At 38.7% G+C, this 14,914-nt stretch overlaps 1 protein-coding gene across 1 annotated transcript in view; it reads left to right on the forward strand.

Annotated features, from left to right (window-relative positions):
- The first annotated feature begins 1,424 nt into the window (after window positions 1-1,424).
- The window catches only part of LOC138010102 (muscle, skeletal receptor tyrosine protein kinase-like), a 24,528-nt gene continuing 11,038 nt past the window's right edge, over window positions 1,425-14,914 (forward strand). The window contains exons 1-16 of the mRNA XM_068857059.1: window positions 1,425-1,476; window positions 2,013-2,162; window positions 2,451-2,750; window positions 4,105-4,392; window positions 4,906-5,190; window positions 5,654-5,962; window positions 7,052-7,348; window positions 8,084-8,380; window positions 9,116-9,412; window positions 10,117-10,253; window positions 10,671-10,986; window positions 11,387-11,497; window positions 11,985-12,172; window positions 12,741-12,863; window positions 13,011-13,078; window positions 13,611-13,617. Coding sequence (XP_068713160.1) covers window positions 1,425-1,476; window positions 2,013-2,162; window positions 2,451-2,750; window positions 4,105-4,392; window positions 4,906-5,190; window positions 5,654-5,962; window positions 7,052-7,348; window positions 8,084-8,380; window positions 9,116-9,412; window positions 10,117-10,253; window positions 10,671-10,986; window positions 11,387-11,497; window positions 11,985-12,172; window positions 12,741-12,863; window positions 13,011-13,078; window positions 13,611-13,617 — 3,225 coding nt within the window. The remainder of the gene's footprint in view (window positions 1,477-2,012; window positions 2,163-2,450; window positions 2,751-4,104; window positions 4,393-4,905; window positions 5,191-5,653; window positions 5,963-7,051; window positions 7,349-8,083; window positions 8,381-9,115; window positions 9,413-10,116; window positions 10,254-10,670; window positions 10,987-11,386; window positions 11,498-11,984; window positions 12,173-12,740; window positions 12,864-13,010; window positions 13,079-13,610; window positions 13,618-14,914) is intronic.

The raw sequence follows: 14,914 nt of genomic DNA on the forward strand, positions 1-14,914 counted from the left end.
GTACCATGCGAAACTAAAATAGTGCCTGATCGCAGGTTATTGTAATTTCATCGAAAGTGCTTCACTGGACCGAATCATTGACGAAGAAAAACTTCAAATATGCACATAATTATTTGTTAATCTTAATCGTAACTTTTTGAGATACAGAAAAAGATTTAAAACTGCACTTCACGGTATGGTTTTTTTTAAAACAAAAGTTAATGTTTCTTTGTACTCATATGGCCTGGAGCTGAAATAATCCTAAGAGTTTCTAGCCACTCCTCCAGATTTTATAGTTGTAAAGAATGGAGATCTATTTTTAAGGAAGCCGTTTTAAAAGTACAATGTAAAAGGATATTTGCTTACGTTATGTTGAACTATGTTGTTCTGACAGTAGATAAGGTTTCAGTTGTTTTGAGAATTGGTATATGTTTAGTTTTTTAAAGGGAATTTTGTCCCACACATTACATGCAGCGTATCCTAAGAAGTGGTCATGGACATCGGAAGCGGTGGATATATTCCTGAAGTACATTGCAGAATTCAAAACCAAGTGCGAGTTTAACGGCGAGGACTTCGAGGCCGATCTATCCACAATGTATGCGGAAATACGCTGATGCATGGTGGCAGATTTTCCCGAAGATTAATTCTCTGAAATTGTTCAGGACCCGGGAAAAGAACTTAAGGATATGACCAGCGAGGAATATGGATTTTACCGCCAAAAGAGCTGGTTGTCTACCACGGCGCCAAATTCAATAATCGCGATAGCCCTAGGGACAAGACTTTGCACGTAAAGAGGGGCTATCTTTTGCCCCTTACACAAGGGTGACCCTTTCTCCATGTAAACAGGCCCTTAGTTCAAAATTACGTATTTAGTTAGGCAAGTATATATATGATGAGCCAAGCATTTCACACGGAAGGATCTTTTTCCTGTTTCGTGGTTTATTACCTTATTTAGTTGCTATCGTTTCACACGCTCAATTTTATTAAGAAGGGCATTTGTAACTATATTAGTATTAAAGTTCAACGGAAGGAATTGTTTTAGCCTGTGGACTAAACATTCTGATGCTACACCGTCATCTGCCAAGATTAGTCGACGCCCACGAAGCCTAACGAAAATGAGCCAAGCCCTGTTTCGACTTGTAAAACCTATTCAATCGTCTGCCACAGTGGGCGGCCGTTGTAACATGACTTGCCGGAATCAATCGACTTCATTCGTGAACATGCGCACCTCGTTATTTTAAAAACTCCATTCCATACTCATATCTCCAATATTTGTCTTTTCTTATCACTTTGCAGATTTCTCGATGAAAAAAAGTCAATTGCATCTTTTGTTGTACTCTTGTACGGTTTTTAGTGATACATTAATTTAGGCAATACATATTTGGTTTCTTAAATGTTATAGTTTTAATTAGTTGATGACAGGACTTCGAATCGTCGACCTACTTATGACTAGTAAATTGGACTCCCACATTCCGCAGTACGGCTCGAGAAAGCTCGGTCAGTAAGTTTTTTATTCACCATGGCACTCGGATAATGAAACTCGCTTTGAAATCTCTGCAAAATTTCAATCCTTTTAGCTTTTTCTGGTAGTTTCGCTGTGAGGAACGACAAAATTCATTTCTTTTTTCGCAGTTTTGGTTGCAAATTTTAAATTTAACGGCTTCGCTTCAAAACGAGAATGCACGTCTTGGACAATCAGAGCACACGGATCTTTGCCACATAATAATGGAAAAACTGAACTAAAGCACAGCCATTCGATTTCTCGGTGTATTTGTGAAAGACTCCGCTGGTATCGGGGCTGATAAATTACTAATCTTTCCAGAATAACATTTGCTTGGTTGCGCCATGCAGAAATTACGAATGGCGATTGTTTTTCTTGTTGTTTTAATTACTAGTTGCACCAAAGATCCTCTACCCTCCGCAGGATGCAACGGGAGTTGACGGACAAGACGTGTTATTCAGCTGTACCGTAGATGGGAACCCACCACCCAGTGTTATTTGGACAAAGTAAGGAGAGGAACTGAAACCCGCAGCAAATTCGCGATTTAACTTTTCGTCCGCGGGCAACAATCATAGTCTGATTCTTACCGATATTCAAAGATCAGATGCAGGGCAATACAGATGTTTGGCCAGTAACAGTGACGGTAACTTGACTTCAGCTCCAGCGACCTTGACTGTACATTGTAAGTAATTCATTTGAACATGCTTTTCTTTATTTACAGACTACATTTGTTCTCATAAATCAGGGCAATGACCGTTTGCTGGCTTGGATAATATTGGCGCAAGATGCTTCGATCTATTTTCTTTATAAAATAGCTCAAAATATTTTGCAACCGAGTGTTTAATTTGAAACTAAGCTGCTAGCCTTCTTTGGATTTTCCAGTTTTGGGTGGTTTGTGTTTAACATTGTTTGTGATGCTTTAACTGACGCCCATATCGCTTGTAACTTTATGTTTTCGATTTCTTTTCAGTTGCACCCGCAATCGTAAACCAGTTGCCACCGGGCATTACTAGGCTGACGAGGGAAGGAAACGAATATATCGTATTTAGCTGTACAGTTGAAGGAAACCCTTCACCCCTTCTTTATTGGACAAAAAATGGAAAGAGATTGAATGTAATAGGTAATCCAAGGTTATCTGCAGTTTCATGGAGAGGCATTCACAGTTTGAATATTGTTAATCTCAGTCGGTCAGACGCAGGACTATACCAGTGTGTGGCAGTTAACAGTGTAGGCAGTGTAGCTTCACATGGAGAGAGCCTGAGAGTATATTGTGAGTATATTCAATTTCCAAAGTAGGAAAAGAAGGTGTAATATTTTTAAAATTCAGTTACCTGGTAGTTAAAGCAAAGGGAAGTAGAGAGCGATAGCATTAATGATGTTGCCGGTAAATCCATTCTCAAGTTGAATCGGTTTTGACCTCGGTTAAATTGTTTATCCTCATTTTATCTGTTTCATACGCTCTCAGAGGAATTGAAGAAACATTTTTGGAACCTAAATTAATCTTAGAGAAATATGAGGGTGAGGTTAGGATTAGTTTTGGTTATTATACATGGATATCAGTTGAGCATGGTCGTCGTTCTAGTGTAGTGGCGAAGACACACAGGACTACACATCTGGAGGGTCCGAATTCGAGTACCGGTAAGTGCATAGTACAGTTTTTTTGATCCCTTATTATGTTATAACGTTGAAAATTGTATGAACACAGAAACCGATAAGATGATATAAAACAATACGAAGATGTGTTGCCATGAGTAAAACGGTGCTCGAGGGAGGGTATAGGTGTTTTAAGTCCTTTTTGGCGGGTTGATAGCTGCTTTAATATTCAACCTATGTAAAATGAGGATCACAAATTTTACCTACGTAAAAACGGATTCAACCTTAGAACGGCTTTGACAGACAACATTGACTCTATATTTGGAAATGGAAGAGGAACAATCTTTCAAAGTGTCTCCTCAGAGTTTCGTTTCTTAACCCTTTGGCTACTAGCGATTTGGCCGAAAAACACGTTTTGAAGCTAGCTGAGGGGTTTTTCGGTGACTGTCGTGCTGTTTAAGAGCTAAATCTGCCTACAAACTCTTTTCCAGGTTGTACACTCCGTGGCCTTTACAGCCAGGTGCAAAATAAGCGCTTGCAAAGTTCGGGCATGCGCAGAAAGCAAAATTTCGACATCGACTTACACTTTTCGCTTTCTCTCCCTCCCTCTCTTTTCGCTTTCCTTGCCTCATTTTTTTTTTTTTTTTTCAACTTTCTGGCATTTGGTAGGCTTTATTTTGGTGGAAAGAGTTTCTGAGAAACCTTTCATCATCTTAGAATTAGGTGCTCAGAAAGGTAGGTGGGTAATGGAGCAAGCTTTTCATGGAGATTTCAGGTCATTGTTACATGGGTTTTTTGGCAGTTTCTCCAGTTTCCTTGACTGAATTGTGCTCATTCTTGTATAGTTTGAAAGATCTCTTCTCCCTGCACAAGTTAGTGGACAAAGCTGTTCCTGACCGTTAAAAGTGATGACGTCACAAGGGATAGATGGGACCGTGGATAAAGCTTGACGTATTCTGCCGTAGTAATCAAAGTGTTAAGAAATACTTAACAACTACTAATTTCTACTATTTTTTTTGGTTAATTCTAAGTTGCACCTGAGATCTCTTACTTTCCAAAAAATGCAACGACAGTTGAAGGACAAGACGTGATATTTAGCTGCACTATAGATGGTGATCCACCACCCAGTGTTATTTGGACAAAGAACGGTGAGGAACTAAAACTCGCAGAAAATTCACGAGTTAATGTTTCGTCGACGAGCAACAATCATAGTTTGATTTTTACGGGTATTCAAAGATCAGACGCAGGAGAATACAGATGTTCGGCAAGCAACAGGGAGGGCAACTTGACTTCATCTCCAGCGACCTTGACTGTACATTGTAAGTAATTCATTTGATTTCTTAGAGCCCTCACTTTCATTAGAATATTTCTTTTATAGCAGTCCATAACCACTTATTAAATTAAAGGAGGGTTGTCACAGAGCTCCCAGCACAGTTAGATGTCTGACAGCCATTGCGGGACGTTCGTTAAGATGCATAACCAGCTGGCCATCAAAAGGTGACCGGTCATGCATTTTATTTTCCTCAGTGCTTATATGCACTCTGTGTTATAATCATGTGTGGCAGTTACGGTGTCTAACGTTTAAGTACATTACTTGAAGTGCTATTACCCTAACATGTTATATAGACAAGGCTCCAATGAAATAATTAATTGGTAATTTAATTTGAGAAATCATAATAAATAACAATAACTAATCATTCGTTTCCTTGACTTAAGATGAACTATCCTTACAGCTGTATTTGCTAATTCACAATCGGGTTGTTTACGAGTGCATGTTATATGACAAGTAGACTTTATCAAACTTAGAATTTGTTTTTGTTTTTTTTTGCTAGCTCCACCCGAATTCACCATCAACCCACGGAATGCAATAGCAATAAAAGGAGAGAATGTTACTCTGAGATGCAAAGTCTATGGAAATCCTGTACCAGATGTAAAATGGACAAAAGATGAAAAGTATATATCAGGAAATGAGAGAATGATTGTTTCTGATTTTGGTGCAAATACTTCAAGTTTAACAATAACCGATATTGTGCCAGGAGATACGGGCCAATACAGATGTGTGGCAAATAACAGTGTTGCTGACGCCACTTCATCTCCAGGAAATATTTTGGTAAAATGTGAGTGTTATTTTTTTGTTTCATAAGCAGTGTGAAAGTTTTACAGTGAAATCTATGGTCAGCGGACACCCAGGGGACTCTTGTAAGTGTGTGCCTAATAGAAAACTACGGGTCCTCGTTTTCATGCGCCTCGTGGTTATCGTCTGTCACTGTGTGATATCATGAATTAATGTTTCATTGTAATCCATTGATTCCACAAACACTCCAGGTTACACAACCACGGTGGCTTTGATTGTCACATGCTGAAATTATGACATTAACTCTTTTGCACCGGTAAGGCTGTCCACACGTTTCCGGTCAATAGCTGTAAATAATCAAATATCTGCTCGTAAGTTTGCCAAAGTTGTTCGGGAGCGAAGAGGATGTTGGAAATACTTACTGCATGCTGAGCAAGTAGTTTATGATTTTCAAAACAATACTTTTTTAATGAATTATTTTAACTCTGACAATATTGCAATTGCAGATAAACCAGCTGTGGAAATTGTTGGTCTTGGAAAATTGTCTTTGGCTATAGGCAGTCAGATGCAGCTGACATGTCGTTATAATGCTTCACCACCAGTTTATGAAGTGAAATGGGTAAAAGATGGTCCTGTGATTGCTCGAAATGCGACTGTCATTGGTAACGAACGCGCAAATATCTCTAAGTTCACTGTTAGCGAGTCAATATTGACAGTCATATCTAGTATAACACAAGATGGTGGGGATTACAAGTGTCTCGTTGCAAATGTTCTTGGAAATTCATCGGCAACAACCTCGGTTATAATCAGTCAAGGTATACTCTTCTTCGACATTTTATAATGGAGCATAATAACTTGCCATTATCACTGAGTCAGTTACCGCTGAGTTGGGAAACATGACCAGATTCAGATGGAAAGCAAAAATGTTTTTATCCAGTAAGGATACTTTCCTCTTTCGTCTGCCGCCCTACAAGAAAACAGCAAGAGGGAACTTCAAATAACTGTATTGAGGTTTTTTTTCTGCAAAAGGATCCTGTTAATCGAACTGGTTTTGACGTTAACATCTGTCGACTTTTTATTGTACTCACTTCCAGAAACAAACAGGTGAAGTGAAACGAAATGCAAACACGGGTACAAGCAGATAGTGGTGACGGTAACCTTTTGCTCTAAAAGTAAACTCCATCATATGCTACATGTCAAATGAATGTGAAGCTTAATTGTGGAGTGAAATTTGGATGTCATTTCATGACGAACAATTGTGGCGTGAAACGCTGCTTTAAAATGGTTTGTTAGATACCATGTGAAATATCCAGTGAAAAAATTACCCGTGACCAGCTTCAAACGTGTAAGAAAAGGAAAGCAATCCTAATTGTATCACATTTCTATATAATTTTAGACTAGCCGCGTCTACTAGTCCTTAAGGCTATATGCGGCCTGGCTAGATCATTAGCACTATTACCCAGGGGGGACTCCCATACAAAAAGGGGAGGGTTGCTCGTCGTCTCGCTTAGGGGTGTAAATTTCAGATTTTGGTCTTACTTAGGGTGTTCTGGGCAAAATGCAATCATATATAGCCGTGAAGGTCTCCTTTAGTGTTGCACGCGAAGAGATATAAAATTGTATATTTACGCTTTTATATTTCTTCACGTAGAGGAAATTATAAGATGATAATGTCTTTGCCATCATTAAAAGTCACTCTGTTTTTTTATAATCTGTGTTTTAATATGGTCTCTTTTAGGGGTCAAAAACAGCCTGGGCCACGCGCAGATTAGACTCCTTTAGGGGTTTAATTTAAAATTACCGACGAGCATCCCTCCCCTTTTTATATGGGCTGTTACTATTCTTCTATACGTACTATGACGATGATTAGCAGTTTTAAGTACTTCTAACTTGATTTATTTTAGAACCCACCGCTGCTCCTCAAAATGTGAGAGGAAAAAGCATCAGTTCAACCAGTATCTTAGTTACGTGGGAGGAAGTTCCACCGGCTGATCGGAATGGTGTCATCTTGACTCATACAGTTACCTATAACTCGCTTACAGAGGGCCACAATGGCAGCGAAACTGTCAATTCTAATAAATTCCACAAGGAGCTAACTAATCTCAAAAAATTCGTTAACTACAGCATCACGGTGTTTTCAACGAATCAGATCGGAGATGGACCAGCCAGCAATCCCATTTTTGTTAGCACCAGCGAGGCTAGTGAGTATTTTTGATCTTTCCGTCGTATTTCCAGCTTTTGTTTTGTTTGTCTGGGAGTGAAATTTGGCTGTCATTTCATAACGAACAATTGTGGCGTGAAACGCTGTTTGAAAATGGTTTGTTAGTTACCATGTGAAATATCCAGTGAAAAAATTACCCGTGACCAGCTTCAAACGTGTAAGAAAAGGAAAGCAATCCTAATTGTATCACATTTCTATATAATTTTAGACTAGCCGCGTCTACTAGTCCTTAAGGCTATATGCGGCCTGGCTAGATCATTAGCACTATTACCCAGGGGGGACTCCCATACAAAAAGGGGAGGGTTGCTCGTCGTCTCGCTTAGGGGTGTAAATTTCAGATTTTGGTCTTACTTAGGGTGTTCTGAGCAAAATGCAATCACATATAGCCGTGAAGGTCTCCTTTAGTGTTGCACGCGAAGAGATATAAAATTGTATATTTACGCTTTTTTATTTCTTCACGTAGGTGAATTATAAGATGATAATGTCTTTGACATCATTAAAAGTCACTCTGTTTTTTTATAATCTGTGTTTTAATATGGTCTCTTTTAGGGGTCAAAAACAGCCTGGGCCACGCGCAGATTAGACTCCTTTAGGGGTTTAATTTAAAATTACCGACGAGCATCCCTCCCCTTTTTATATGGGCTGTTACTATTCTTCTATACGTACTATGACGATGATTAGCAGTTTTAAGTACTTCTAACTTGATTTATTTTAGAACCCACCGCTGCTCCTCAAAATGTGAGAGGAAAAAGCATCAGTTCAACCAGTATCTTAGTTACGTGGGAGGAAGTTCCACCGGCTGATCGGAATGGTGTCATCTTGACTCATACAGTTACCTATAACTCGCTTACAGAGGGCCACAATGGCAGCGAAACTGTCAATTCTAATAAATTCCACAAGGAGCTAACTAATCTCAAAAAATTCGTTAACTACAGCATCACGGTGTTTTCAACGAATCAGATCGGAGATGGACCAGCCAGCAATCCCATTTTTGTTAGCACCAGCGAGGCTAGTGAGTATTTTTGATCTTTCCGTCGTATTTCCAGCTTTTGTTTTGTTTGTCTGGGAGTGAAATTTGGCTGTCATTTCATAACGAACAATTGTGGCGTGAAACGCTGTTTTAAAATGGTTTGTTAGTTACCATGTGAAATATCCAGTGAAAAAATTACCCGTGACCAGCTTCAAACGTGTAAGAAAAGGAAAGCAATCCTAATTGTATCACATTTCTATATAATTTTAGACTAGCCGCGTCTACTAGTCCTTAAGGCTATATGCGGCCTTGCTAGATCATTAGCACTATTACCCAGGGGGGACTCCCATACAAAAAGGGGAGGGTTGCTCGTCGTCTCGCTTAGGGGTGTAAATTTCAGATTTTGGTCTTACTTAGGGTGTTCTGGGCAAAATGCAATCATATATAGCCGTGAAGGTCTCCTTTAGTGTTGCACGCGAAGAGATATAAAATTGTATATTTACGCTTTTTTATTTCTTCACGTAGGTGAATTATAAGATGATAATGTCTTTGCCATCATTAAAAGTCACTCTGTTTTTTTATAACCTGTGTTTTAATATGGTCTCTTTTAGGGGTCAAACACAGCCTGGGCCACGCGCAGATTAGACTCCTTTAGGGGTTTAATTTAAAATTACCGACGAGCATCCTTCCCCTTTTTATATGGGCTGTTACTATTCTTCTATACGTACTATGACGATGATTAGCAGTTTTAAGTACTTCTAACCTGATTTATTTTAGAACCCACCGCTGCTCCTCAAAATGTGAGAGGAAAAAGCATCAGTTCAACCAGTATCTTAGTTACGTGGGAGGAAGTTCCACCGGCTGATCGGAATGGTGTCATCTCGACTCATACAGTTACCTATAACTCGCTTACAGAGGGCGACAATGGCAGCGAAACTGTCAATTCTAATAAATTCCACAAGGAGCTAACGAATCTCAAAAAATTCGTTAACTACAGCATCACGGTGTTTTCAACGAATCAGATCGGAGATGGACCAGCCAGCAATCCCATTTTTGTTAGCACCAGCGAGGCTAGTGAGTATTTTTGATCTTTCCGTCGTATTTCCAGCTTTTGTTTGGTTGATCTCGGAGCTACAGCAACACAAGAGTTGATGTATAAGTGTGTTCGTTTACTTAAGGACGTGTTTTATCACATCTAACAACAATCACACATTTGAAGGATGGTGCCTACTAATTCAAACTTATTCTTGCCCCGGTTTATGATTATGCAGGAAATGTGGATCGTAACAATCGTTATTGAAATCCAAAAAGAAAATTGGGAATAACCATGCATTTTTCAAAGATAACTGATGAATAATATTTGTAAAAAGCTTTAAAATACAAAGAAATGTATGGCGTTCTTTCTCAAATTGAAGCTTAATTATCTCTCAAAAATTCATGGTTACCCCCAATTTTCTTTTTGGATACCAAGAGTACTAACTAAGATCTACTTTCTCCGGATAGTTTTAAACCGCGCAAAAATATCCCTGTGTTAGTAAGCATCACCAATAGGAAACCCGAGTATCTCGAGATGCGCAGAATCTATGCGCAATAACAACAGTAGGCACCGTCCTTAAATGAACTTGGTACTGCGTGATTGATTCTGCCAAAGTATGGCTGACGGTACTGAAAATTTGTGGGCTTTTTTATTGACTTGTTCTGTTTGTTTGATTCATGATATTGTTCTAAAAATCAATTGTTCAAATTTTATTTATTTATTTATTTATTTTTTTTTTCAGTCAAAGATGATCGAACCTCTAGACGTTCTTTCCATATCATCTTGGGATTTGCCTGTGGCTTTGCGTTTATCTTCGCTGTCTATATCTTTATTGTTTTCAAACGATTCAGAAGAAAAAAGAAAAACACAATTATTGAGGTATATAAGAACATGAATATATGATTTTAGTGAATGCCCTACTTGTTTAGTACGGAAAAAATATTTCTAAGACCTTGGCGCCATGAGAACAAGGATCAATTTATGGTGATGCATCGATACCAAAAACAGTAGAAACACATCACGTTGGAATGAATGTGAAAAATATTTGCATATCATCATCCACTTTCCTTTGCCTTTGTCCTCTAAACCTCTCTTTCAAGCTGAATTTTAATATATCGAAATTAAAAAAGACCTATAGGAAGTGTCATTGAATGACAACTTAGTCTATATAGGGTCTGTGTAGAGCCGAACAGGAGTCCAATGCAGGAAACCATGTATGCTTGCAATCATGGAAAAAAGCTCGATTAGCAGAAGGATTTCGTGTATTGTGTCGCATAAACACGTACCCTGTAACAGGTTCTCGACGACGAAGAAGATGATGTTTCCATGCAAGAAATGAGACCGGAAATCATGAACGAGCTCAGAGATCGTAACCAGCAAGCCTGTGCGGGTCAGCCAGCACTACCAGGTTCGGATGAAGACGAAGCTGTGGTCGTTGATAATGAGATGTACCTGGTCCAAATGGCATTTGAAAGAAACTGGGAAATTCCTCGAGAAAGACTGGAAATAACAGAAACGGAACTTGGTGGAGGAGAGTTCGGAGTCGTTCGGAAAGGAACCTATTTGAGAAGAGATGGGAATGAATTACCCGTTGCTGTTAAAATGTTAAGAGGTCAGTTACGATCAAAACCCGCCTTTAATATCTTATTGATCCAATAGGTAAAGAAAGTCTTCCAAACACATAGCTACTGCTACAATACCCAGCTTTAAAAAGTAAAGATTCCGGCGTTTTGGATGACTAAGATCGACATCCCCGATCATCATAATGATGTTGATGATGGCATTACGATAACGATGATGATAATTGTTACACACTTAGGTAGACAGGATGTTCCAAAATGACAAAACTTGGGTTTGATTGACACTTTAGTAACATTTATTCAGCGATGCCTGTGCTGATGATGGGAATGATGAATATCACAAAATAATCCCCATTCACCACTCAAGTTTTACCACTCGACTTGTAAATTGAATTTTCGCATGTTTAAAAGGTTTCCTGCTTCTATTCTTAGATGAAAATGACCAAAATCAGCGCATGGCTCTGATCCAGGAGTTGGAGATGCTTCGAAAAGTTGGCCGCCATACAAATATAGTGAGCTTAATCGGAGCATGTTCATTTGAAGGTAACGTGAAGCAGATAATGCGTTTTTAAGCAGGAGAGGTGCGTTTGTGTCTTTTACATCGCCGGAGCTCTTTTCTTTACATCAGCTACGTGATAAATATGCCAGGAGATGATTGAAAACATTTACGTTTGCTAAACAGATCTGTAATCTGTATTCAGTGTTTGGAAGGTAGTTGGTTAGATGTAAAGATCAACCGATTTTTCTCAATAAATGAGGAGTGAATAAATAGTTTCAAAAGGAGAAAAGTGACCAAAAATAAAAAGGAAAAAACAGTGAATTGGTAAATTAAGGTAAACTTTCCAAAATGCTGGTGAAAAGGTAAACTAATAGGCTAAAAATGTGATAAACTGGTAAAACCTCTTTCCTTTAATAATTTCGAAAACCTTACTTTCCTGGAAAATATACACCTATTTTGGGTTAGCATTGAGAAGTAACAAATTGTATCCTCTTCTATCACTGCTTTCATATCATATCCTTTCGTCCTCAGAACCTTTATGTGTGGTTGTTGAATTCGTACCTGGGGGAAGTCTGGATGATGTATTGCTTGACAGCCGAATTCCTGCTCAAACACATGATGCAAATTATGTCAACATTTGTTCAAAGCTGTCCGAGCGAGACTTGTTAAAAATTGCTAAAGACGTTGCAAATGGAATGCGGCACCTTGAAAGCAAGCTGGTTTGTGACAGTTGTGCGCTTGCCTCTGTTGACATTGATGTAGTTGTTTTTTTTTAAGTCAACAAAGCCATGTGTGTTTTCTACATTTATGTAAACTTGGAAAAGTTATATGTGTATTGAACCTCTAAAGATTTCGCACGACCTATAGGAACAGCGTATTATAATAATTGCATATTGTTCTTAAAACACTCAATTTTCAGGAATAATAAATCTTTGACGTTCTTTGGTTTAGAGGGGAGGTTTCACCAAGTTGTTTATCTGCGGTAGTAGCTTTTCAAGAGGATTTTGTGTCCACATCCTTTGTTTCCAATAGCCGTTCGATCATCGCATTTGCATTCTCACTAATGAGACAGTTTGGTGAGAATCACAGTCCATAAGATAACAAAAAATTCGTGGAATATGAAGAAAATGAAATCGTTTTAAAAGCAAAAAAATTAATTTTCTCTCTATTTGAGGGCCTGGCACAGACTGTCATGTTTTCACAGTAGTTCACACCTCCACGATTGATATTTTTGCATATCAATGCTTCATCCGGGCTCATGCATCTTTTATTTTGCTATCACTTTAGTGTGTTCACAGGGACTTAGCGGCTAGGAACATTTTGATTGGTGAAGGACTGGTAGCCAAGGTAGCAGATTTTGGACTGTCACGTGACATTTCACAAGACGTAGAGTATATCAAATTCACAGAGGTACGCGAACATCATGTAGTTTTCTTTAAGAACTAATTAATATCTGCAAACCAAAACAAAGAAGAGAAATAAGTACCTCACATAACAAGATTTTCAAATTATAAGTCTATGAATACGATGCTCTTTTCTGCTTTGGCCAAACCATAGGGAAAAGTTCCTTGGCTTTGGATGTCGATGGAAAGTCTTAGGGGAATCAACACCACGATGTCTGATGTGTAAGTAATTTTCCAAAACTTTATAGGTTTTTAATGGGTTAAATATGCATGTCACTACGAAGAGTTGATAGTGAGTGATAGTGAAGAGTCGATAGGCTTAGAATGGGGAAGCACCATTTTCAAATTTTCCTATAGAGTGGCTGGTTATGATATTTTCCTCATTTTGTGAGGTGCTATCTGTGTGTGAACAGCAACACAAACTATGTATTAAATTTCTAATACTTATCGTGGGCAATTCTAAAGGGGAACTCCGGGGTAAAATTGAAGGTATTTTGTATGTTTGGCCTCAGGTTTACGTCTCAGTTTTTGATAACATCATTCCCATATCGTTTCATTCAAATTAAATATTGCACCTGAAAGACGACCGAAAATGCGGGAAAGACCTCATGGATATACCCACCACGCGTCCCCTATGTTAAATTCGCATTTTACAGATTAAGTCTAAGTGCCCATTCCAGTGATTAGGTCTAAACTTTCTTTTATCGTATTGCTACAGCAATATTTAGAATGGTTATTTTTTTCAGAGTTATAGTTGGTGTGTATATCCATGAGATCCTTGCCGAAAATGCAAATAGAAATTCGCTATCTTGAAAATTGCCCGCTAGTTTAGAAAGCGGTCAGCGTATCATCGTGTGACGTAGAATCGTCAAAGCCGTGAGATGTAATTCGATAATTGTGCGTCTTCTAGTTGTGTACAATATTTTTCATAGGCGAAGAAGGAGCTTTTGCCTTTATATCATCGCTAAAAATGGCCGATTCTGTAACAGACTAAGTGACAAAGAAACTCAACTCTGTTGATAAATTGTTATATTGGTCTTTCTGTTTCTTCCTTGTTGCCTTTAAAAATCGATTGAAGGGATGCGAAAACGGAGCTTTCCTTTGGCTACTCGATTTATTGCGCAGCTTCATTGCGGCTTTATTTACTCTTTCAAAACAGCATAACATTATAACTCAATCCTTGATAATAAACTTTACGTCTTAAGCTTAACTCAATGTTTTAAGAGAATACGGGTGAAGGCAACATAATTTGCTTCCGCTGCCACCAACGCTTACGTGCGCTCGTTCTCTGTTCATAAATGCATTCCTATATATAATAGTAGAAATTCACGAAGAATACAGAGTAATTGCAATGTTAGTTTTTTGTAGGTGTACATACAGCGATTGTCAGATTATGGGAAGAGCGGAGGCATGCATATGCTGCCAAGAAATTGAGCCTGTCAAAAATAACATTATCGAGACTGTTACTAGCGGTGAATGTCGCGAAGAACCCAAATGCATCACCCAGCACCCTGGGTTTTATCCAGTGTGTATAAATAGATGGGTCTTTCAAACAGCTTGGTATCAGTACAAGCAGCAGTACAAAAATCCATTTGATGGACCTGAAGATAAACTTTATAGACATATTGCCAACAGAAAGTTGGCTCGATGGTGCTGGGACATTTTAGGAAAGGAGATAAGGGTGTTTCGTCCATCGTATGCAGTGATGTGCATAAGAAATTTTTATCCTCCACCGGGGCCAGAGGGAGAGTGGGCCTTTGAAGGCTTCCGTTATGCAGATGAATGAGAAAACGGGTTTTAAACATGTCCATGAATTAAATAAACAAAGAAAAATACAAGTTTGTGTCTTTCATGGAAATTACCAGTTAACAACTGGAAACAAATACTTCAGTTGTGTGTCATAAGAAACTCTTTCACAAAAAAACTGAAGATTGATGCACGATGCAAGCCGGCTGATACTTGAGAAGGTGCTTCCAGTAAAAGGATGGCTGCTGCCAATAATAGGTTTCCCAGGGGCTTCCTTTTAATAACTGGTTGGGATTCCCACAGTACTGTCTG

This window comes from Montipora foliosa, chromosome 7 (assembly GCF_036669935.1).
Source record: "Montipora foliosa isolate CH-2021 chromosome 7, ASM3666993v2, whole genome shotgun sequence".
In the NCBI taxonomy this organism is placed as follows: Eukaryota; Metazoa; Cnidaria; class Anthozoa; order Scleractinia; family Acroporidae; genus Montipora; species Montipora foliosa.